This window comes from Fundulus heteroclitus, chromosome 11 (genome assembly GCF_011125445.2).
Source record: "Fundulus heteroclitus isolate FHET01 chromosome 11, MU-UCD_Fhet_4.1, whole genome shotgun sequence".
Classification (NCBI taxonomy): Eukaryota; Metazoa; Chordata; class Actinopteri; order Cyprinodontiformes; family Fundulidae; genus Fundulus; species Fundulus heteroclitus.
The window spans coordinates 15,988,404-16,013,218 of NC_046371.1; the positions used below are offsets into that span (position 1 = coordinate 15,988,404).

At 38.1% G+C, this 24,815-nt stretch overlaps 2 protein-coding genes across 3 annotated transcripts; one reads left to right on the forward strand and one right to left on the reverse strand.

The window, feature by feature from the left end:
* The first annotated feature begins 61 nt into the window (after nucleotides 1-61).
* Nucleotides 62-4,378, forward strand: c11h17orf97 (chromosome 11 C17orf97 homolog). Of its 2 annotated transcripts, none has more exons than XM_021307775.2 (3): nucleotides 62-141; nucleotides 276-396; nucleotides 3,155-4,378. In XM_021307775.2, the coding sequence occupies exons 1-3, from the start codon at nucleotides 100-102 to the stop codon at nucleotides 3,550-3,552; spliced, it is 561 nt and encodes a 186-aa protein (XP_021163450.2). In that variant the 5' UTR covers nucleotides 62-99; the 3' UTR covers nucleotides 3,553-4,378. The 2 variants fall into 2 exon arrangements, with proteins under 2 accessions (XP_021163450.2, XP_035998507.1); XM_036142614.1 differs by having other exon boundaries at nucleotides 75-192; nucleotides 3,155-4,377.
* A 2,101-nt stretch (nucleotides 4,379-6,479) lies between these two features.
* Nucleotides 6,480-24,581, reverse strand: LOC105939232 (apoptosis-inducing factor 3). Its single transcript, XM_012881318.3, has 19 exons — nucleotides 24,225-24,581; nucleotides 24,027-24,114; nucleotides 21,396-21,505; nucleotides 21,113-21,222; nucleotides 20,991-21,035; nucleotides 19,343-19,424; nucleotides 18,570-18,682; nucleotides 18,321-18,407; nucleotides 18,047-18,138; nucleotides 12,310-12,440; nucleotides 11,512-11,627; nucleotides 11,365-11,436; nucleotides 11,179-11,242; nucleotides 10,070-10,146; nucleotides 9,821-9,938; nucleotides 7,872-7,970; nucleotides 7,546-7,627; nucleotides 7,347-7,451; nucleotides 6,480-6,778 (listed from the first exon to the last, which is right to left on the reverse strand). The coding sequence occupies exons 1-19, from the start codon at nucleotides 24,241-24,243 to the stop codon at nucleotides 6,745-6,747; spliced, it is 1,644 nt and encodes a 547-aa protein (XP_012736772.1). The 5' UTR covers nucleotides 24,244-24,581; the 3' UTR covers nucleotides 6,480-6,744.
* Nucleotides 24,582-24,815: the final 234 nt, after the last annotated feature.

Below are 24,815 nucleotides of genomic sequence, written 5' to 3' on the forward strand. Positions count from 1 at the left end.
AAACGTTACATTTTCTCTGGATTCTGAGCGCTTAGAAAATAAGTGGGTGTGACGTCACCAACACGGCGCCCTTCTCTAAGAGGGGTGTGTCTTGTTGCCATGGAGAAACGCTGGTTCCGGAACAAACAGGAAAAGTTGCAGGTTTGCTCCTTCTGAAATGTACAAATCCAACGTAACCTTGGAATAAAGCTGGTAATATTTGTTTTAGCAGTTAGATTGTGTTTCAAAGTTTTGTCACAATCTGCTCCAAACTTTTGTTAACCTTGGCTGCGCAGGCGCACTCCAAAGACACGGTCATGCCAGAGGACAGGAACTGTAAGCTGCTGCCACACAGGAGCCCTGACCTCAGGAGGAAGAAGAGAAATAAAGCTACAGCTACTATTCCAAAACTAAAAGGTAAACATGTAGATTTTTTTTATGAGTGGAAAATGTGTTCAAGGTTTGCTCGATGTAAGACCATTCACAAAATTAAAGCAGATTAATAAAAACAAGGGCCACCATTTTTAATCTTTAGGTACAAGCATTTTATTAGTTTTATGAGGAAAACATGCTTTCACTGCAGAACAGATTCTATCTTTTGTAATCACCTAAACGTAGTGTTAATATAAACATCATGTATTATGTAACATGTTAACCTATAATTAGCAACAAAAAATAAAGAATTAATCAATTAAAATTAACACCTAACCTGTACCGAATACATAAAAAAAAATCTGTCATTGCCATTGTTCTAGATGAAACTGTAAATCCCCTTCAACTTCCAGCTAGGTTTTGAACTTTGCACAAAAAACAAAAAATAAATAAATTGTGAACATGTTGAAAATAGCTGTATCATGATGCAATAAGGTATGATAAGAAACTCCTTTATTGTCCCACAATAGGGAAATTCAGGCTTGTGTGGAAAAAAAACACAGACAGACAGATACACACTAAAGTCACCAAAAAACTGCTTATCTAATCTAAAGTTAGTTCTACAGCAGCAGAGAATGAACTTGTTTTGTAAAGTGTCTTTGAGTGTCCAAAGAAGCGCTATATAAGTTTGATGTATTATTATTTATTATTATTATTATTATTATTATTATTATTATTATTATTATTATTATTATTATTATTATTATTATTAACTTATCAGATAAGATAAAAGTAAGACAGTAAAAATAAGATAAAAGTAAAAGTATAAACAGAGAAAGTATTGCACAGTTATTGATAACATGATTATATAGCATAATCAGGTAAAAAAAAAAAAGGAGGTAATATTCAAGTTAAATAGAGGAAAGACAGCAGCCGACTTACACAGTGAAGTGAAAAAAATTGCAATTTGCATGACGGAGCAGCAACATCATGGAGTAGCTAAGGCATGTGCATGTGTACCTTAACATCTGAGACTCATGTTAATCAGATAAGGAATGCAATATCCCATTAAACACAGGAAAATACAGCAGCCGATTTGCACAACAAAGGTATTTAATACCCAACTGAGTTTTTACATAGTGTGTCAATGTGTCATTAAGTACTGAAGGTAGTTTTTACAGACAAAATTAAAAATCTTGAAATCCCCCTCTCAGCGTTCTGATCTTGTTGCAGAATCTGAAGCAAGACTTGGAGAAGTGTCTCGGAAAAGTCTTCAAAGCCCTTAAACAATAAAGTTCAAGGTTCCTTATTGAGATTTTATATGATTAAAAAAAAACTTTAAGTAGTGCACATTTGTGTAAGTGGAACAAAAATCATATGCTTTTCGATATTGTTTTTACAAACAGACATCTGATAAATGTGGCATACTTATGCATTCAGACCCCACTTTCCAGTTTTTCCACCGTGGATTGAACAGTGCTCCATTAGATGCTCAAAACCCAAGATATCCCTGTTTATAATCTTACCCTAATTTTGATTATGCCACAATTATATCCCTGACCTGCCTGCTGAGTTCCCTGGTCTTTGTGATACTTTTTAATCACCAGTGCTCTCAAACAAACTTCTTAAGCCTACACACAACAGCTGAATTTATGGGGAGAATACATTCCAGGCAAGTAGGCTCTATTTACTCATTTGAAAGCTTTTGGGGGCAGTTGTTTCCGTTGCATTTTATTTAAAGGGGACATACCATAATTTTTATTGCATTCCTTTTCACATTTAAATCATTCAGTTTTGGTCTATATAAAGTGGAACTGCAAAGCTTTAGTCTGAATTCCTCATTGTCGTTGCCTCACCGCTCCTCTTTTGCCCCTGTTCTGAGGTGCGTCTGAGGGCATCTCATTTTGGTGCTGTCTCTTTAAATCTAAAGGAGGCACTTCACAACTCGCCCACCTCCAGGTCGCAGAGCGCTCCACTCCACCTTGTTTCGGCATTTTTTATAATATGCTGGATGACAGTGTAATGAATTGTGTGGGTTAATGCACCCAACAACCGAACGTTTTCACTTAACCACTTGTAGCTTCGACATCCTTCAGCCCAGACTACAAAATCAGGGAGCAAAAAATTAAAATGGCTACATTGTGATATTGTAAGCTCAAAGTCTATGACCTTGTTTAGCAGCTCCACAGCAAATTCTGTGACATTATTGATGAAAAAAACGTAACAGAGAACAAAGAAACCTAAACGGCTTAAAAAAATATGACCCAAAAAGAAAATAAAGACGTCTCCGTAGCACCTGGAGAAACTACATTAAAATGTTCTGCACTCCTAGAGGCTCCAAGTACACAGCAAAAATGTATTCAATGCTAGAAAAGTGAATTTAGCATGATATGTCGCCTTTAAGGGTATCAGAGTAAAAGGGGCTGACTACATTTGCACACTGCATTATTTAGATTTTGTTATTTTATTTGTTATTTTTACATTTATAAATTCCTGTATCGTTGTTGTTCCACTTTACAATCATGCACTACTTTATGTTGGTCTGTCACATCGAATTCCAGTAAAACGTTAGTGGCTGCCAGATAACGCAATGTGGAAAATTTCAAAGAATATGAATTCTTTGCAAAGCGCTGTAAATATGTTGCTAGGCTAGTTTAAAGAAAAGTCAGTGTGGGCGTGGAGGAACCGGAGTGTTTGTCGCTACTGAAGGATCTAAGGCATGTCCGTGGTCCTTCATATCTCAGAGCCACAGCTTTGTCTGCGAATGTGCGACAGATTACATGTTTCTGTTGCTTGCCTACAGGGAAACCTGTGAGTGTATCTCCAACACCCCAGCTGCCAACTCAAGATCCAGGTCAGAGTCAACTTCCCAAGCTCAGCGTTACCAGGAAAAAGGGCAGGGACCACTGCTCTCGCGGTTCCGGGAAGAAAAAAGAACGACAAAGGGATTCAAGGAGCCTCCCTGCAGCAGCCACGACAACCTGCGGCAGCAAGGTTCCTGCAAATGTAACGGAGCATAAGGTCCAGGCCAGGGAGAGCCTGAGGTGGGAAGGAGTCCTGCAGGACCCGCAGGAGGAGGCGAAGAGGCTGGAGCGCTACAGAGCCAGCAGGCGACAGCGATACATCTCACACAGAGAGGCTCTGTTGAAAGACGCCCAGCAGACCCCGAGACAAGCAGAACTGAAAGCCACAACTGACTGAATAACATAAGATTGTGTCGATACTGGGGCTAAGCAGCAAACTGAGTGTTCATTTTAGGATTCACGTTAACGCTGATGAGCTGTATGTGCAGTTCTGTTTCTTTGCCATGCATTAAAAGGAACTCCTTCCTCTGAATGGGCAGATGAAAATCTTAACGGAGGATTTAAACAGTTCATCTCAAGCTTGTAAATTATTTAACGCTTAAAGGAAAGTATTACACGACGGAAATCCATTAGTGAGACCTTAAGATCCGGCCGAAATCTGCCAGTAAGGCAGGATGAAAAAATCGGTCGGCAGCTTTTCAAAACCAAAGAAATGGTTCCTCACAGTAAAACCCGTTCAAACGCTGAAACTTGTCAGTTGGACGAGTGACAGTGTAGCGTCTCTGTGGCCCTGAGTTTACCTCTGTTGTGTTGCTTTGCATCGTTTCCCCTGAACATAAGCCAGACCAAGAGTGTAGACATCCAGAAAGCTCTGCCGCTTTCTTGCTGTTGGAACTGTTTTTGGTTTCAGAGGTGCTCCAGTGCTTGTGGTGCCTTTCACAGCGCTGATGGCATCTTGGCACCTGCTACTAAAATACACAATGTGCTGATGTAGAATAATGTCAGCTAAAATGAAAATGGAAATCAACGCTAAATGAACTTGTTTGGAATTAGTCTATCTATTAAATTGGAAAATAGTCAAGAGACAGTTTCTTACTTTGTAATATAGGCTCATTGTGATGACAACTATACACGTTGGGACGACCATTGATGCAGGAGTCATCTGGAATGTAGAGGACACAGCAGCCGTATAGAAGATGGTGCTGTGGTCAGCTCAGATATGAATGAATGAATGAATGAATACTTTATTTCAGACAATTCAGTGAAATTCTATATTCAACACACATAAACATGTATAAATAATAATATGTATAATTATAAAAACTGAACTATTTAGTCGACACGACACATTATAAATGATGGAAAGATAAACACCGTGCATCGTTCTGAAAGCACCGTCCCCATGGTGAAAGTGGATGGTGTTGTCCAGCAGAATGACACTAAACATGCCACTACAACACTAATCATGCGTTAGAATGGTCTAGTTAAAGCCCAGACCTACATTAATTTGAGAATCTGTGGCAAGGCATGATAGTTGCTGTTCACAGATGCTCCCTGCCTGCTCAGACTGAGCTGGAGCTATCATGCAAACAACAGTATGGGCATACATTTCAGTCTCTGGCCGTGCAAAGCTAATAGAAACCCACCCCAAAAGACTTTTGACTCGAATTGCAAAGTGGCTCTTCAAAGTATTGCTGACTAAAACGCTTGCAGGTTTTTAATTTGGAGAATAGATGCACCCTCTTTCCTTCAATAAATAGCTATATGCTACTTTATATTACCTATCATAAAATCCCAATAAAATACCTTAAAGTTTGTAGGTGTAACGTGACAAAATGGGAACTTTCCAGGATAGAAACGCCTTTACAATGCACTAAATGAATGTATTACTAATAAAACACTGTGGTTTTCTTATAAAACTGCCCATGTTTGTGTATTTAAAGTATGTAAGCAATGTGTTACACTACACAATGCAATGGGTTGCTGGAAAATTGATCTGGAAAATGTTTTTATGAATGCTATTAATTGATGTTGTTCAAAATGCTTTTTTCCCAGTAAAACGGTGCTTGTTGCTGATGTGGCATTGAACCAAAGCTACTCCCTCTACACATTTGAAGAGCAGCAACAAGTGTCTTTAAAAACGCCGGAAACAATCTGATCATCAGAATTATCTTTATTTGAATCAGAATCAGCCATAGTTTATGGCCTTTTATATAATTTTACAACTAATAGCGTTTTTTAGTTGCTTGTTCATAAACAACACAAAGATGGCAACTCAGGTGTTGCTAAAGTCTATCAAGCACCGTCACCTTCTCCCTGGTAGGAGAACTTTTCCTCCAGCAGCCAGCCTGTTCAGACTCAGAGATGGTAAATCACTACCATACGTGGCCACCAGGTGGCAGAATAGACGCGTCTCCCATGTCCCAACAGCAATGCAATGCCAGAGAGTATTTTTATGTGATAAACACAAGTACAAGAGGTTTAATTGTGAGGAATACATTGTTCACTTTTCCACCAATCACAGAAAAATATGTTGCATTCACGACAATATCATCTCTACAGAGAAAACAAATATGTTTCTGATCTCTTGGACTGAAGTTACTGACAATATTACCTGGTTTTGAAGAAAGCTGTGCACTTTTGTTGTTGTTGTACATTTGAAGCAACAGGATTTACTGTGATTATGCATCCTTGCCTTTATTGCCTTTAGTCTTAACATGTTAAATAGCCTTGATTTGCTCTTTTGCAAAGAGCATTTTTTAAATTTTAAATAATTCTCAACTATTCGGACACAATTAAAGGGAATAAATCATGCATATTTTGTCTGAAGTGTGAAGTGAAAAAACAAAGTAAAATGTAATCCATGTTTCTTTTTTTATGCAAAACAAATGCTAAACTGTCTTTAACTACTTTTTAAAAAATTAAAAATGTGAAAATAGCTGTTAAGTTTCTCAGGCAGGGACAGGAGTAACCCATAAATAGAAGAACAAGACATATTTTTGTGGCGTAGGTTTGGTTGCACATTGCCTTTGTCTGCAGTTTCCTGGAGGCCTATGTTCCCCCCTGATGAAGTGCTTTGTTTCTGATGCCTGTTTCAGCATCTCTGTTTCAAAGAGCTGACCACCTCCTCTCTGTTCTGCTAATCCCATCCACTCAAAGCCCCCCCGGCGACCTCCAGCGTACCGACCAGACTACATACACGGCACATCAAAACTGACCAGTGTTGTACCAGCAATCCCATTCAAGTAAGAGTTGCCGTTTTATATAGATAGACGACGTAGTGAGGCCTGGCACACGTCGAGTCACAAGACGGCTACACAGACGCTCCTGTAGACAAACTTTATTAGGTTAAAAAAAAAAAAAAAAAGGACAAATATCAGGACTAAAAATGTCCCAAAGCTGCATCCATTTGAGGTATCAGTTGTGGTGGATTCCCTGCTAGATGACTGCATTGTGATGAGTTTTTCCAGCTCCAGAACATAGAACCATGAACCCGCGGCGTCCTTTAATGTTTTAGGGTCCAGACTGCTTGTCCTTCATGGGAACCGATGATTTTGCGGCTGCATGAGAGTGGACGACTCGATGCAGATCAGGAAACCTGAAGCCAGCTGGGCTCATCCGATCTGTCAGAGTATTAAAAAAAAAAATGGACTTACATTCAAAAACACTTCATTTCAAATGTTCAGCTTTTTTTTTTTTTTTCAGTTATGGTAGAACCACCTTCACACTAAAGTACTGATTATTCTTTGCTGCTGTTGGCTTCCAATTGATCTCTTTAACTTGTGAACATTGTCCAAAACTTCACCTATCTGCTCTTTGATGCTTAGCATGTTGTAAAGAGTTATTGGAGCTGCTATTGTTAATTTATAAGATGGATAAACTTGTATACCTAAAGTCCCTTAAATTATCATTTAAGGGACTTTAGTATACCCAGGTAGCTCATATGCTCACAAGTTTCAACTGGTAATGGTTGTTGGATATTGGTAGATGTTTTGAATAATTTGGAATCAGCAAAGCAAAATATAAGCTCCGTAGCTGTTCCTAAGACCCAAATGACAACTGCTAAGAATAAACCCATTACTCCTTTCTGTGTTATTTTTTACAGTGAATAAAATCTCATCTGCGGTACCATTTGAATTAAAAGTAAAATCAATCAAAAAAAAGCATAAAAAATATGAACCGCTGCCTTACTGAGCCTCTTTCTTTGTGATGACTTTCCCTGACAGGAGCCTCTCGGCTACAGCCGACACCACAGGATCGTAATTCAGGCCCACCGCTGCTATGACCTCATCATTCCTATTAATAACGACAACAAAAAAGAAAGAAATTATTCATTGGATTTGCATGTTTTTCTTTTCAAGCGGCAGATTTTTTTTCTCTCTCAACCTACTTGATGTACAAAGCCAGGAACTTCCTCTCCTCAGACTCGTAGTTTCCTTTCAGTACTATCTCAGTGTATCCCTCCCCGTATCCTGAAAAAGACCAGAGGAGACGACAGCTTGTGTTTGAGGGGTCCAGCATCACCGATATGTGTGGAAAAGCACTTTTCTAAGCAACATGTTTATCAGCTATTGACACATTTAAATACCAGTTTACTGAAAAAATAAGACGAAGGGGAATTAATCAGTGATTTTCTTCACCTACATCAGTAAAATGGGGTTGGCGTTAGGAGGAGCTCTTGCACACAAGGACAAACCTGGCTTTCTGTTTACTTACCTGCATATCTGATGGTTCTACCCAGTAGGACGGTCCAGTAATAAGGAACTGAGGTGAGTTCAGTTGTTTTCTTCAGCATGTTCAGAGCAGCTATCCTCCCTAATGCCCCAGAAATAAAACATGAATTGTGTTTAACTCGGCCAAAACGTTAACGCAAACACACATTTAAAGTATTCCACATTTATAAAATGTTTCAGCTCGTAATAAGCCAGCGGGAGTTGCTGTTGTTGGAAAGGAAAATCAGGTATATTTACAACAATTACGCTCACTGGCCATTTTATTAGGTAGGCTTGTTAATGCAAAGAGTGAATCAGCCAATCATGTGGCAGCAGCTCTCAACACATTTATGCATCTAGACATTGTGAAGATGACTCGAAGTTCAAATGGATAATTGGGGGAGAAAAGAAGATTTAAATGATTTTGTGCATGAAAGAAAGGTGACAAGCGCGTAATTAGTAACAGTCAGAGTATCCAAGTTCACAGAAACTGGACAATAATCATGTAAACAACATGAAATCATGGATCCGTCCTGCCATGTGTGGTGTAATGGGGTGGGGAATATCTGCTTGGTAAACTTGCAAACTTTGGATCCCGTGGTTTCTTAACATTACAATGAGTTTACTGAGCTCCTGCGACCTCCACAGTCACCAGATCCAATCCAATCCACGCCGTCTCTGGCATGATAAGTTAAGTGGGGCACAAAAACTCAACACCTGTTAGCAGCAACTACATTTTTTGTGATGCATACAGCCTGACTTTGATCAATTTTAAATTAAACAGATAAATTAGCATAAACCAACACACTAGAAATGCCATTTTATACAAACTAAATGTAATTAAATTTTTACACATACAGTTACAAATAAAGGCTCACTCATATTGTTCATTTATTGAACAGAAAATATTCACATCAATCCTTCAGTGAGCTAGCAAGGACAACCAACACTAGATTAACATTTGCTTTTGGTTTCCATTTTCCCATGTTTTATTTTGTTCCTACATTTTATTCCAACATTTTTTTTACTTGGTTTTATTCTGTTTTTATTTTCCTATATTGTCCTTGTACTAAAATGTGCTATACAAATAAATTTGCCTTGCCCAGATGGTCAAACACTATCCGGCAGAACGTAAACGCAACGTGTGCATTTCCAGTATTTTGATTGGACGAGCCGAGCTTGGGGCCAGATGATTCGTGCCCCACGGTGGTCTACTGAGAGCATTTTGGGCATTTCAGATGTTCATTATTTAAACAAACATTGGTGGGCTGGCCCCAACATCAAGGCGCTTCAAGAAGATTTAGCCTGCTGAGCTTGTCAGTTTTCTGGCAGACTTAGATAAATAGACACAAATATTTATAACAGAATTTTATTGGTAAGAGAATCTGTCTTTTATACAATATTACTCTATAAAGAACGATCCTGTCCCACTGATTATTGTGAACATAGAGCTCCACAGCGACATCTGGTGGGCTCTGGCCCCACTGACCCCAAATGCAGAGACGCCACAGCCGTGGATCTCTTGGCAGCTTTTCTGATTAATGCTCTCCTTGCCCTGCCTGTCAGTTTTGAAGCATGGCCTTAGCTTGCAGTATCCTTTTCAGATAATGGACTGAACAGTGCTCCCCGAACTGTTTATATCTTCTTTCATCACCCAGCGCCGATCTACACTTCTCAACAACTCCACAAAATATATGAGAGCTTGTGGTTTTAAAGAGGGAAAAAGTGAAAAGGCTTCTGAATACTTTTGCAAGACACAGTGTCGATGATTGATTGTCCAGGAGATTCATGATTCACAACGCTGCTGTTATTCGATTTTTTTGTACCACAACACCAAAAATTAATCATAGCCTTATGGATGAGCTAAGCACCACCTTTAGCACCAGGAAATCATAATGTTGGACATGTTGATGCAGGGAGTTTGTGACAGCACGCCTGTTGCTTCGTGATTACCTTGTGCCTGTGCCATCTGCCAGTGTCCGATGTTGACTAACTGGTTTTTGGCTACAGCCAGAGGGAAGGAGGCCAAGTCGCCCGCACAGAATACATCAGGGATATTTGTTTGCATGTACTGTAGGAGGGGAAACATAATGTTATTTCTGTGAATGGGCAAGCAGGGTTGTCAATGACTGAGGAACTGACTTAGTTACAGATGAAGACACATAAAGCTGCAATCAGGTTTATAACAGGCTAAAGGCCGACCTTGTCAACAACAACAAAATTTTTGGCGTTCATCTGTATTTTAGTGCCTCGCAGGTACTCTGAGTTGGGAAGGCTCCCTGGTGGAGGAAAGACAAAAAGAGAGATCAGCAAACTCACAATGAAACAATCGGTTTGATCTGTTGTGAAGTACTTGGTAAAAATAATTAAACCACAATTAATTTCTTTACAATTTGCTGAGCTGACTATCCTTTATTGTGTGCTGACAGGTCAGCGTATCATGCAGCGTTCGCCTAAAAAATTGCAAATAAGGGTTTTTTATATATATATATATATATATAGATAGATAGATAGATAGATAGATAGATAGATAGATAGATAGATAGATAGATAGATAGATAGATAGATAGATATGTGTATATATATATATATATATATATATATATATATATATATATATATATATATATGATCACTCTTAAAATGTTTTTTCTATCAACAGTTTTCTCATTCATAAGTAGCACCTTTAGGCTAGATTACTTTCCTGTCTTCTTTCTGTCTGTGCAGTCAGTTAGACTTAATTGGGTCCTAATTTATTTATTTTATGGAAATAAATGCAGCTGCACAAAGAAAACCCCACTATTAAAAAGAGGCAATAAGAAGTAATGTAAGACCATTTAAAAAAATCACAATATTTTAAGAAATACCACAATACAAAATACTGTTGCATGTTAAATTCAAATTTAGAAAACGGATCTAAAAATAAGTAAAATGTTCTTAAAGTTAGTGTATTTGTCCTTGATTTGAGCAGGTAAATAAGATTATTTGCCAATGGAATGAGTATTTTGACCCTTAAAGTAAGATAATTAGACATCATGCACTTGAAATAAGATGATGGAGATGAGTTGTTCCTATTTTAAGTGCAAAAATCTCATTCTATATTTTACTTATTTTAAGTTCCGTTTGAAAACTGATTTAAGATACAAATCACTGATTAAAAATCACTATAACCGATTAGACGAAACCAACTGGTGATTATATAAACCTTAATAAAATATATATTTCTCTTTTAAAAATGTTTGCTCTATTTAAAAAAAAGATAAATATGCTGTTTATGAGTAAAGTATTTAAACAATTTGCATTTTACTCACCAATACCCACAATCAAAACATCAGCTGGGATAATATTGCCACTTTTAAGCACGATCTCTTTCACCTTAAAGTAAAAAAACAAAAACAAAACATAATATAGACACCAGGAACAATTTTAGGTGCTTATGTATCATCGTTTTCTGACTGAAAACGCCCTGCAGCAATGAGGCCCCCTTCCTGCTTTACCTTTCCATTAACACCTTTGATCTCCATCACATGATCATTCATGTAGAACTTCACGCCGTTTTCCAGCAGCATCTGCGGACATAGAGTTTCAGTACAAGCAACTTTAATAAAATTAAAGATAGGTTATATCACGAAGGACTCCCTCACCATCATGGTGATTTTCCCGACCTCAAGGCCCAGAGTGTTTTGGTACGGCATCTCGCTGCTCCCGACTACGGTGATAGTGGAGGCTTTGCCTATCATGTAAGACGCCACCTCCATGCCTGAAACAGATTGCAATGAATTTGCTGGAGAGAATTATTCAAAGGCTGAGAATCTCAACACATGAGCATTTATTTAGGTAAAATAAATATGGAGCTGTATAAAGCCCTAAAAAAGCAAGGATCCATGTAAAATTGTTTGGAAATAAATACAGGCGTTTTCTCTGTATGTACATTTTTATAAATAAGCAAAAAATAATGTTAGTTATGCACCCAAAAACAGTTGCAATTCTTAGTATTGTGTTTATTTTTGAGCCGTATCAGCACCCCTTTTAAAATATTAACGTACATCTCTATTATTATATGAGTTTTAGGAAATAATTTCTCAAGAAGAACAGAGAACATGAGCAGGAATAGATGTGCAAACAGATGCACAAAATAGAGAACTGGAGCAAGCCAGTTAAAAAATATTAAATAGGTAACTTTGATTAATTTTATTGCTTGATTGTGTCGGAATGCATTGCATGAATATCAATACCATTAATACTTAAAATAATTCCTAAAGCCATTGGATTAAAATGTAAATGAACAATATATTATATTAAACTACATTTTTAAATTACAAAGACAAACTAAAGAAAAGGCATCAATGTTAAGTTAAAAAGTTACTTGATCTAATATTCTTTTGTCTATTATTTTTGCCCTACCTACATATATTAAAACAAGTGCAAGTTTTGCACAGTACCAACAAAGGAAGTTCCCACAAGGACGACGTTGCAGCCTAAGCAGGCAGCATGGATTTGTCGGGCGTCTTCTGGAGTCTCCAACATCTTGATGTTGTCCAACTTCATACCTGGCACGTCCAGACCCTTCGCTCTGAAGTTAAATAAGCAGTCTGTTTAACAGTAATACAGGGCGGTGTGACTTGCATGTAACAATCACTGCTCTGCCTACCAAATATACACTGTTGGTAAGTATAGAAGTCCTTTTGCCTGAAGGGTTTTGTCTGAGTGGACTACTAGTGCTGCATTCCATTTGCAGTCGGAAGTTGGAAATCCCAGTTTCCGATCGGAAAAATCGACTGTACCGGCCAGTCTAGTCGGAATTTATCCTCGGAAAGGGGTGGAATTTTTTTGAAGGCCGATTGTTGGATCCAATATGGCAACTCCTCGCATCAACAACAGTAAACTGTGATAAAAATGATTATTTTACAAGACACAGTTGCAAGAGTGCGGCTAAAATCAATGTCACATGTAGCGGCAGCAAACTCTGAACAGAATAACTTAGAATTGATGTTTGCATGTGGAAAGTCCAGCTTTAAAGGATGAGGTACTATGAACAAAACAACCGCTTTCCTGGCTGTCGCCATATTGGAATCATAACCTTTAGTTTTTTTTGTTTTTATTGTGGAATCCCAACTTCTCTGACTGCATTAACTGGAACGTTTTTTTTACTCGGGTTTACCCCATTCCCAGTTCCTATTTTTGTTTTCCAAGGCAAGTGGAATGCAACATTAGGTCTTTCAGCTAACAGTGGATGTTATACTCACAGATTTTTCTAGGATTATTCTATACATTTTAACCATTGCTTGCATCGGTTGGTAAATTTTGAATAGGGAATCATTCAGAACTTTTTACATTTTTCAATTGTGTAAAGAAGGTGCTTGACATCAACCAGCCACAAGGACGCCTCACAAAAACTCCAACTGCTGTTTAAAATGTCCCGTTAAGTTCTCAAGATGTTTAAAATGTGAAACAAGTTCAAAGGTGTGAAGTATATAGATGTATGCATTATTTATAGTAAAGCTGGGAAATTTTGGTCTTCAACTGGCCATTGTCCTTTCTACTTTAAAGTAGCTATAAGTAATACTGACACCTTGTGGCTTAAATCGGTACAACAGCTTGACAATCACAACAATCTAATATGCAGTTTTTAAACGGTGTGTTGGTGTTGTGAATTTTTACCACCACAGGATAAGTATATGATGTTGTATTTTGTTCTATTTCTGGCCCGCTTCTCTTACTGACTTCCATGTTTACAGGCCGGTGCTCTGTTGCCAAACTAAAATACTAAATGTTGCGTTCTGTTCAGTTAGGAACCCTGGGAACTCTCATAAGATTGGCTGAGGAACCAGGGGTCCGTTCTTCGTACGTCGCTAACTCAGTTAGCAGGATTTCATTGTTGACGATTTGGCATGATCTTGGATCGTTTGGTTCTTCGAAAGACTTCCTGCACTTGTTGTCATAGCAACAAGTGCGCCAGCTTGAGCCTGCTCCAGGCTTATTTCATGTAAACAAGATTAGATCACGGCTGTATAAGCGGAGGAGATGGAGAAGTCTGCCGTAGTCATGTCCATTTTTACGACTGCAACCTGTTGCGGAAGGTGCAAGAATAATTTGCAGAGCTTTTCGAATTAATCGCGTATTGCGCAATAGACAGGATCCTTTAGAGCAGCGCGACAGTGTAGATATTTTTCTTGGTGGCTGTTATAAACAGACAAACACATCATTTAACAGTGGCTTTTAAAAAGGAAAAAGTGGTGTTGGAGCCATAAATAGAAAATATTTAAGTTATTTGTATGGTGGTTTGCTTTTTATTTTTATCCTATTCAGTAAGAAGATTTGTTCGGGCCATTTTATTGTGAAGTTTAGTTTACTTTGAAAGGCTTGCTTCCTGTTGAGCCGTATATTGTATTAAAAAAAACTATGGATGGATTATCTACGGAGCAATACAGTTTTACCGTGTAAACTGTGGATGACTTGGAAAAGGAAGATTTTCATTTTTTATGGATAAAGATTGTTTTTTTTTTTTTTTTGTTAAAATTCCCAGTTTGCACGTGTCCTTTACTTCCCGTATCTAAGGAATGACACTGAAATTTGGATCTCTTGACATAACAAGTGCCTTTTTAAAATACAGTATAATAATTAAAGGCTACCATTTTGTAGAATATTCTTGTATTTCACTTTTACTTGTCCCCATGTTCTAGTGGGTCCCGTGGAGGCTCTGATATAAAAGAACAAAGTAAATATGAGATTATTAAAATGCAAAAATTAATACTGTAGAAAGTGATAGAAACATCTACCATGGACAGTATTTACACATTAATTTGTCTGCTGCTTTTTGCCAGCCCTCTCTGCTGGCTTTAACAGATTTTTAGGTGTTTTAATTAATGACTCAAATTCGGCATAACCTTCCATTAAAAGCTTTTGTTCTGCTGGGAAAAAAACTGTGCGCGCTCTCTGGCCATGCTGAACAGCCAATAGCAGCGCTGCTGATCATTGTTTCTACTATCGATACATTTCCCCTTTTAAACAAACGCATGAACGCGCAGTTGTCTCAGATAACTCAATCCAGCCATACTAATCGTAAACAACAGGTGTGTTCGAAGAACCCAATTAGCCGGATCATGATTAGCCGGATGAAATCATCTTGGATGTCTCATTTGATCTTGGATGTTTTAAGCAACATACGAAGAACGGACCCCAGGAAGTAAACACGGGCTACACTCTGAAATGAAGTAGTTCTGGGGTCCGTTCTTCGTACGTTGCTTAAAACATCCAAGATCAAATGAGACATCCAAGATGATTTCATCCGGCTAATCATGATCCGGCTAATTGGGTTCTTCGAACACACCTGTTGTTTACGATTAGTATGGCTGGATTGAGTTATCTGAGACAACTGCGCGTTCATGCGTTTGTTTAAAAGGGGAAATGTATCGATAGTAGAAACAATGATCAGCAGTGCTGCTATTGGCTGTTCAGCATGAACAAAGAACGCCCACAGTTTTTCTCCCAGCAGAACAAGAGCTTTTAATGGAAGGTTATGCTGAATTTGAGTCATTAATTAAAACACCTCAAAATCTGTTAAAGCCAGGAGAGAGGGCCGGCAAAAAGCAGCAGACAAATTAATGCGTAAATACTGTCCATGGTAGATGTTTCTATCACATTCTACAGCATGAATTTTTGCATTTTATTAATTTGATATTATTTGTTCTTTTATATCGGAGCCTCCACGGGACCCACTAGAACATGGGGACAAGTAAAAGTGAAATACAAGAATATTCTACAAAATGGTAGCCTTTAATTATTATACTGTATTTTAAAAAGGCACTTGTTATGTCAAGAGATCCAAATTTCAGTGTCATTCCTTATATACGGGAAGTAAAGGACACGTGCAAACTGGGAATTTTAACAAAACAAAAAAAACCAATCTTTATCCATAAAAAATGAAAATCTTCCTTTTCCAAGTCATCCACAGTTTACACTGTAAAACTGTATTGCTCCGTGTCTAGATAATCCAACCATAGTTTTTTCTAATACAATATACGGCTCGACAGGAAGCAAGCCTTTCAAAGTAAACTAAACTTCACAATAAAATGGCCCGAACAAATCTTCTTACTGAATAGGATAAAAATAAAAAGCAAACCACCATACAAATAACTTAAATATTTTAGATTTATGGCTCCAACACCACTTTTTCCTCTTTAAAAGCCACTGTTAAATGATGTGTTTGTCTGTTTATAACAGCCACCAAGAAAAATATCTACACTGTCGCGCTGCTCTAAAGGATCCTGTCTATTGCGCAATACGCGATTAATTCGAAAAACTCTGCAAATTATTTTTGCACCTTCCGCAACAGGTTGCAGTCGTAAAAATGGACATAGCTACGGCAGACTTCCCATCTCCTCCGCTTATACAGCCATGATCTAATCTTGTTTACATGAAATAAGCCTGCTCTGGAGCAGGCTCAAGCTGGCGCACTTGTTGCTATGACAACAAGTGCAGGAAGTCTTTCGAAGAACCAAACGATTCAAGATCATGCCAAATCGTCAACAATGAAATCCTGCTAACTGAGTTAGCGACGTACGAAGAACGGACCCCTGGACGTGCTGCTAGGTTTGAAAGGAGAAAAACGTCACTAAGACATTGTTGATGGAGAGGACCGATTGTTTATAAGGAATGTTACGTCTATCCTAGGTGAGACATGAGAATGATTTAGGTAGATTTTACAATAAATACCTTACCTATAGCTCCTTTTCAGCTGCTTTAAGATACCTGGTTTAAATGAACGGTCTATTTAACACAGTCCTGTATAGCCTATCTTGTTAACAGGCTGGAGTGCCCCGGAAAAGCAATACTCATTTAACATTTTCCTATTTTGTCACTTTACCAAAATTCTATTCATTTTATGAGGATTTAAACCAACACAAAGTCTCCATTTCAGTTAAGCCCCAAATTATTCAGACGCCTGGCTGATATGGATCCAAAGTGATATTTTAATTCAGCTTCCTCTGTCTGAGAGTAATTTCAACATTTTGCAGCGACCTAGCTCTGAGAGCCAAAGATTGGGGTGATGGAAAGGATGCTTCCATCCTTAAGGGCTTGGAACTCACCAGAAAAATGGAAATAACAAAAATATCAGTGGAAACATGCCGAAAGCTGGTCAGCAACTATAGGAACTACCTGATTACTGTAATGCCAATAAAGGCCTGTCTGTTATTATTAGCCGGAGGACAAAATTATTTTTAATATGCAATGTTTATTTAAAATAAAAATGGAAATCAGAGGAATTATACATTAGCCGTGTTTGCATCAATATTTTTACGCACATTTTGAAGTAACTCAATTGAAAAATTTGAAACAACCTTCTCAATTTCAATGCTCGCTTGAGGTGGTTTTCTCATGGTGCAAAATGGGAGATTGAAACACATTTATGTAATAAGTTGTGATATAGCGAACATTTACCTCACATGACTGATCACCTGTTTCTGCCTTGGATATTCCCATAACATGCATATAATTTCATTTCTTTTTCTATGACTCTGGATTATGGAGGACCAAGTCTTCCATATATAAAAATACTGGATAGCAGGTACTAGTTGATATGACATCTGACAAACGTATACGTTGTGTAGCCTGCTTAAATCCCTCCCAATCAGTGCATGTAAGCATGCCTAATCTGCATTTTCTTTTTTTACTCTTATTTGTGACATTTTAAAAGTTTGCTCAAAATTCACATGACAATTGGATGGAAACATGGCTAGGGTCTTTTTTTATGTCATTTGCAATCAAAGAATAATAATAACCATAAAAATAACTTTAAATCTAAAACTGCCTGGGATACAAATTATTTTTTCCTTCACTCTGACAGTGAAACGAGAAAGGGTTTTCAACAGAAAAAAAATCATAACTGCATGCTACACTTTTCAAATTTAACTTATATAAAAAAAAATGGAAGCCCTGCTTCACTTCTTTGTGTCTTCACTTTTGGTATATGCCAAATAAATTCAGATAAAATACATTGAAGTATGTGTTTCATGAAATGTGGAAAAATTAAAGGCGAGTCAATGCTTTTGCATGACACTTAAATTCAACAGTTTGTTTCAGGTATGTTGGAGGAGGGACCTAAAAGATGCCGGGCAAATGGCCTTGAATGGCTGGGTTCAGATATAACCTGCTCACGCACACGATTTGTCCCCCCACCTGCAGCCGGTTGAAAGAAGCAGCTGGTCGTAGCTCTGGACTAAACCATCAGCGAAAGTAACCGTCTTCTTCTCTGTGTCCACCGACATTGCCTTTAAATAACACAAATCGGCTTTAGTGGCCTTTACACTGAACAATGACTGAACAATCTCAGTTTTAATTGCATACAAAAAAAACCTCCTTTTATCATTTGGACACACTTTTTTAGTTGCTAAACTATAGGGAACAGTTCACATCAGGCAAAGCACTGCGGCGGGATGAGAGAAATACTCACTTCTTTCCGGAGCCACACCTCAATGCCGTACTGATGGAAAAACTCCATCCTCCTCAGCACAATAGTGTCACTCAACACATTCATTACCTGTAGTATATACAATTAGCACCTTTTAAAGTAAATTCTACCACACATCTCTTAAGGTACTTTTTTGACTGTACTTGATATGTGTTTTAGAATCCACACTGAATCAAAAGAAAACATTAAAAGCAATTCTTTGAGTTTGATCGTTGTGTGATCTCACGTCACCTTGCTAAGTCGGGTTTTGTCATAAGGTAGGAGGTCGTCCCTGGAGGCCATGATGATCCTGCCACCAAAGTTCTCCTGCCGCAGAGTCTCCGCACAGATCAGTGACGCAGCTCCTGAGAGTCGACACGCATGTTACACACATGCAAAAAAAAACACACAAGCTCCCCTTGTTAACACGCAGCGATAACCTTTCTCATGATATTACCAATGCTGTGTATAGATTCATATCTATGCACAGCTCGAATGCAAGTTATGATATTATTTAATGGAAGAGTGAGGGGAATAAAAACATACCACAAAAATTTGTTTGGTCATATTTATTATAATTAGAAAAGCCAAACTAACTAAATACATCCAAATGCCTCTTTGAGAGAGCAAATTTATTCCATACATGTAAAAATAGCAGAAGTTTACATGAAATAAGTCTGGAATATGAAGCAATTTGGTTTAAAATGAGAAGAAACTGCAATGACTTTTTCTTGCTCATTGCATCTATTTTATTTTGTTTTAATTTAAGATTTATTTGTGCTATTGATTTGTACAGCACTTTGGTCAAAAATCTGTTGTTTTCATATCTGCTTTATGAATAAATTGGATTGGATTAATGTTAAAAATCTGTACTGGTTGGTGCTCTGGATGAATGAAGAGCAACTCTGGATTTTTGTGTTTCAACCGAATTGTTTTCTGTCTCCTAAGTCAGCTGCACTGTTTTGTTTAGCATTGTTTGTGCTTTAAATAGCAGCAGACGGACAGACAGACACCTGGCCACCTACCTCCTCCTAGCAGAAGAACTGTCTGATTCTCTCCTGGTACTGCAGTTCCCATGCGCTGCAATCTTTTCTGATGCCTGAGGTCCTGAATGTTGCAGAAATAAATGTTATAAACAAACATTTGTTTTCCACATTAACTGCCAGCCCTGTGTAAGTTGTAAAAATGCCTTAAAATTAATTTGCTATTTAATGCAGCAGTATCATCTCACACTGTTATGGCCCCTTTACTAAAGACATAATACTAAATCAGCTTCCTTTGATGATATGCACTGGCACAAAAACCATAACTCGTTGATCCCTTGGGCAAATTTAGTTTTTACCTTTACAGTTTTACTTAGAAATGTCATACTTTTAGCTACAGCCGTAATGAGATAGGACCTCAGTGTTTACTTGCTAGATCAGGGGTCTGCAACCTGCAGTTTCAATGCCACAAGCAACACTTTGGTTCACTTGATCTGTTAAACGCTGAAATATTGCCCTGTTTTTTGTTTCATTATTTAGTTCTGTGGCCCGTGAAAAAACAGTGGCCTGACAATGGCCCCCCGTGGTAAATTTGGTCTAGAACCGGTACGGCTCGATTACATTAACTTGAGTCATCATCCAAACATTTTTGTCACAGTTTAAGTTTAATTTTTGCTCTGCCTGTAGATAAGTGAGTAGCCATTGGCCAACATGTGAAGATAAACACACATTTGTCTTGTATGGCATGTTCTCTTGTCTTTCCTATTTGGAGGAGTAGCTAATTAAATGGACCTTTGTGTCGCCTTATATTTATACCTCAGTTAAACAGGCCGTAATGTATTACTGATTTTGATTACATGAAACTCTGACTGACCTAACATTATGTATACATGCAAAAAGGCTTAAATGATTGGTGGCATAGAATTGCATTAACATTGAATGCATGTATTCCGATTAAAGTTACGTTGTTTTTCCACAAATAGGTCAGAGTGACAGTAAGATACCAAGAATAAATATAAACAAATTAAAATGAATCATGGCATTTTCCCTCACAGTCTGACACTAAATCAGAAGATTTTTGTTTTGTTTGTGGGCACCTTGTATTGCACCATTGCCTCCAGTAGATAAAAATATAAAAATTGTAAAAGAAATTTACTGTGAATATTTTTTGCTTCAACTAAAATAAAATAAACATACAAGTTTCATCAAATATAAAAGAAGTCTGATTGCTGTGGAAATTGGATGTTTAAATCATATAGATCCATAAAATGAAATAAATAAATAAAATAAAATGCCTTGTTAAAAGAGAAGCATCCAGTCTCCAAACATTTTCAGGTTGATTGTTTTGTACTTTTGAAAAGAAGGAAAATCTTGTGCTTGAGCAAATTTGACATTTATTTTACTTGTTTGTTTTTCATTTTTGTGACTGGAAGTAATATTATAATTTCTGAGCTGTATAGAGTCCTAATTTAAATATGAGAAATAAATAAATAAACTGTGGAGGGAGATGATACCAGCTGACATCAGTTGCTGACTAAAAGTCATTATTTGTTTCACTTTCAACAATAATACTTAACCATTCAAATGTGATAAAATGACCACAAACAAACTATTATAATCACAGATTGTGTTATTAATACACACAATGAAAATGTGTGATCATCTGAAAAGGCAAAGTGAACTCACAAACCTTTTTATTTATGGTCACATACACTTTACTGTTTTGAATTCTGACCTGAAAAGAAGAAAATGACCAATTTAGAAACACAGCAAATGTTGAGTTGAATGAAAATCCATCGGTCCGGTTGGTACCTTGTGACAAGGTAAAGAGTCGATGCCAGGAAACTCTTCCAGGTCTCCTGTAACTGCGTTAAAACAGGAGCCATGCCAAGGGCAGCGCACTTTGTGTCCTGTAAGAACCCCTGAACAGAAACCCACCCGAGAAAACACCATTGCATCATTAATTAAACATATTCATAAACCTTAGAGAATAATACTTTCAAATGGACTACGTTTACAGAGACACAGGTAAACACATAACCCGATTAATGTAGTGAATAAATCTTTTCTTTTTTCACACATGTTGCTTTCTTACCTTTGCTGAGTGGAGCGCCGTAGTGCGTACACTGGTTTCCAATCGCGCTGTATTTGCCATTGCAGCGCGTCAACAGCACGCTGTAACGTCCGATGTCCACCTCCATCATCCTCACGTCACACACGAACAAAAATAAAAATGGTGAGTTTCAAGTAGCCTCTACATCCTCTATGTCTTTGTAATGGACTATGGTGTATTACCATCAAATTTCAAAGACCGTAAATAAATGTCATACTATATAAAACACATACCTGCGGCAATAGTTACACCTCCCGAATACCCAACAGGTTTTATGGACGTAAATATGAAGAATACAAAGATCACATATCAGATTGAAAAAGCTTTGAGGCTGTAATCGAGGCACTGTCCCCCACAGTGCCAGTGGTTTTATATGTATTTTATATGATTTTGCCTTCTATCATCACACATAGGAGGTTAATTTCTGGTTTGCCAACATACAGTCGTAGAAATGAAAAGATTTCATCAACTAACTCACAGCCCAGAGTTACTGCCTCCATCAGTTCCTCTATCTTGTTCCCAAAACTCATTTAACATCCAGGACCGAGCTTGATTTTGTGTTTAAACAGCCTTTAATATAAATCAACAGGCTCTTAATAAGTAAAACAAAAATAAACATATATATCTGAAAAGGCAGATGCTCATACATTAACACTTTCTAATTCTCTACACTTTTCCCACATTTCTCTGCATACACTGGAGCTTTTAGGTGCCAAGTGGGAGGCAGTGTGATAAGACTCAGTCCTGAGTCTGAGACCATGGTTCCTAACTGAGAGAAGGTGGAGTGGTCCCTTAAAATGCGGTGGGGGCAGTCTTTGCCTCAAGTGGAGGAGTTTAGTTATCATGGCGTCTTGATTGGAGCCTCGTCTGATGTAATACATGCATTCATCTAATCTGCCATGGAGAGGAATTTATTGGTGTTTCTACATTCTGACTCACATCTGTACTCATAATATATGGATTTTGTGGAAGAATATGATCTTGGTTATAACCAGCTGGACAAAGCATTCTCTTTAGTTTAGGGTCTTTGGTCTCAGCTTTGGAGAAAGCTGCGTCCTGCAGGGGGCAGCTCAGAGAACATCTGCTGCTCCACGTTGAAAAGGAGTCAATCCAGATGGTTTAGGCATCTAATCAGAATGCCTACTGAGCGCCTTCTTTTAAAGGTTTCTAAGGCACCCCTAACAGGGAGGAGACACCAGGGTAGCCACGGAACATGCTGGAGGGACTAGATAACCGTTCTGGTCTGGGAATCCGGCAAAATGAGGTAAATGGAAGAATATTCCTGCAGAGGCGGATGTCCAACCAGATCTCACATAGGCTGAAGACAACGGATGAATGCTCTTTAGCATGCTAGTATACTTTAAATAGAGATTAGCTTATGTGTGAAGGCATGCTATTCAATTTTAGTTGGAGCGTTTTAGCATCCTAATGTATTTTATTCAGAGCGTATTAACGTATTGAGTTATTTCAGATAGAGGTTGAGCATGTTATTAAACCCCGGTTGGAGTTTGTTAGCGCGCTGGTATGTTTTATGTTAAAATTGTTAGCATGCTAATCTACTTCATGTAGAATATGTAAGCATGCTACTATATTTCAACGCAGCATGAAGCAAACCCACGCCTGGGTTCGAACCCTGCATGGAGTTGTCATGTTCTCCACATATATGCAAAGGTTCTCTCCGGGTACTCCAGCTTCCTCCCAGTGTAGAGAACACTTCTGCCAGGTTAGGTGGTCTTCTAAACTGACCTATAAGTGTGCATGTGCATGACTGTCTGTCCTGTTTGTCTCTACGTTGCCCTGTGATGGACTAGCGACTTGTCCAAGGTTAACCTTGCCTCTCCCCAGTGACTGCTGGAGATGGGTGACCCCATGAATAAGAAGGTGTAGACAACAGAAGGATGCACTTGTTAGCTTGCTTACTGTCAGAGCTTGTTATGGGGGCTACATTAACATTTTACCTCAATCCCAACGACAAAAACCTACTATGGCTAAAACCAATTTTTGCGATCTAAAAACAATTTGCATGTTATTTAAAAAAAAAAAAAAAGTAAAAAACAAAGCAACTGGACTTGTTTTTCATAGTTGAAGACGTTTTGCTTCCTCTCCAGGAAGCTTTCTCAATTCAAAAAGTCTGGAGTAATGTGGAGCATCAAGCTTTATACTACTGCCAAACAAAGGCCTTGTAATGGCTTAGATAACATGCAAATTGTTATCTAAGCCATTACATTGTTATCTAAGCCTATCTGCATGTTATCTAAGCCATTACAAGGCCTTTGTTAGGCAGTAGTATAAAGCTTGGTACTCCACATTACTCCAGACTTTTTGAATTGAGAAAGCTTCCTGGAGAGGAGGCGAAACCTCTTCAACTACGAAAAACAAGTCCAGTTGCTTTGTTTTTTACTTTTTTTTTGGAATGACCATGACCTGGATGACTGGGAATCTTCACTAACGTGTTATTTTTTCATTTTCATTTTGCTCGATGTTTTTATTAATTCTCCCCATTTTTGTTTGTTTATGAAGGAGAAGTTGTGGTTACATGTTGTTAGGCGGGAGCAATAGTTTCAAAAAGACATTTACATTTCCAATTCATCACAATGCCTTTTCTTTCCTTACTGTCCATCTTGAAGGTCTGTCTCCAGACACACCGATGCCGTCACTTCCTCTTTGTCCTCAGGGTCGGAGTCTGTAAACTCACCACGTGCTGAACAAATCGTTGTCAAAGCAGTTACTAAAACTAGACATTTACACCTGATGAAAAGAAATTCTCAAACGATTGGAGAGTGGACAATGAAGTACAAATAAATAACTTACATGCTTTGGTTCCAGACATGCCACTTATTCAACGGTAACAGCACATAGAGACACAAATCCACTCCTAAAACATTAAAAGTCAGCCTGATGCTCAGCTGTAAGCTGTTAAACCTGCGGTCCGCCGTCAGTTTGCTTTCCTCTGAGCAGATAAACGATGGGAAGTCTTTTCCACACCAAGAGGTCCATCCCTAAACTGCATTCTTTCGTCCTGGAAGCTTTGAAAAATGCTCTATTTTGATCTGATAGGAACACCAAAATGTCCTGAAAAGTCACCCTTTGGTGCCTCTAGTGAATGAAGAGTTTCATTAGCGTTGCCGGTCATGTTCAGCCTCATTATTCCACTGAAAGGCAGCGTGGTCTTTTGTTTTCCAAAGCCGCAGGGTGGAGAAAGGCTGACAATGCTGAACTGCTGAATTGACAGGCGACAAAGCACCATTTACAAAAACCAGAGGGGGCTGCTGTCATTTACACGCTTATCGGTTAAACAAGCACTAAAATATTAATGGTTTCATGGTTAATAAGTTTAGCTTGACAGACAAAAGGAAAATGTCATGGCTCAACTTCTGGGGAAAATGTAACTATTTTATTTTA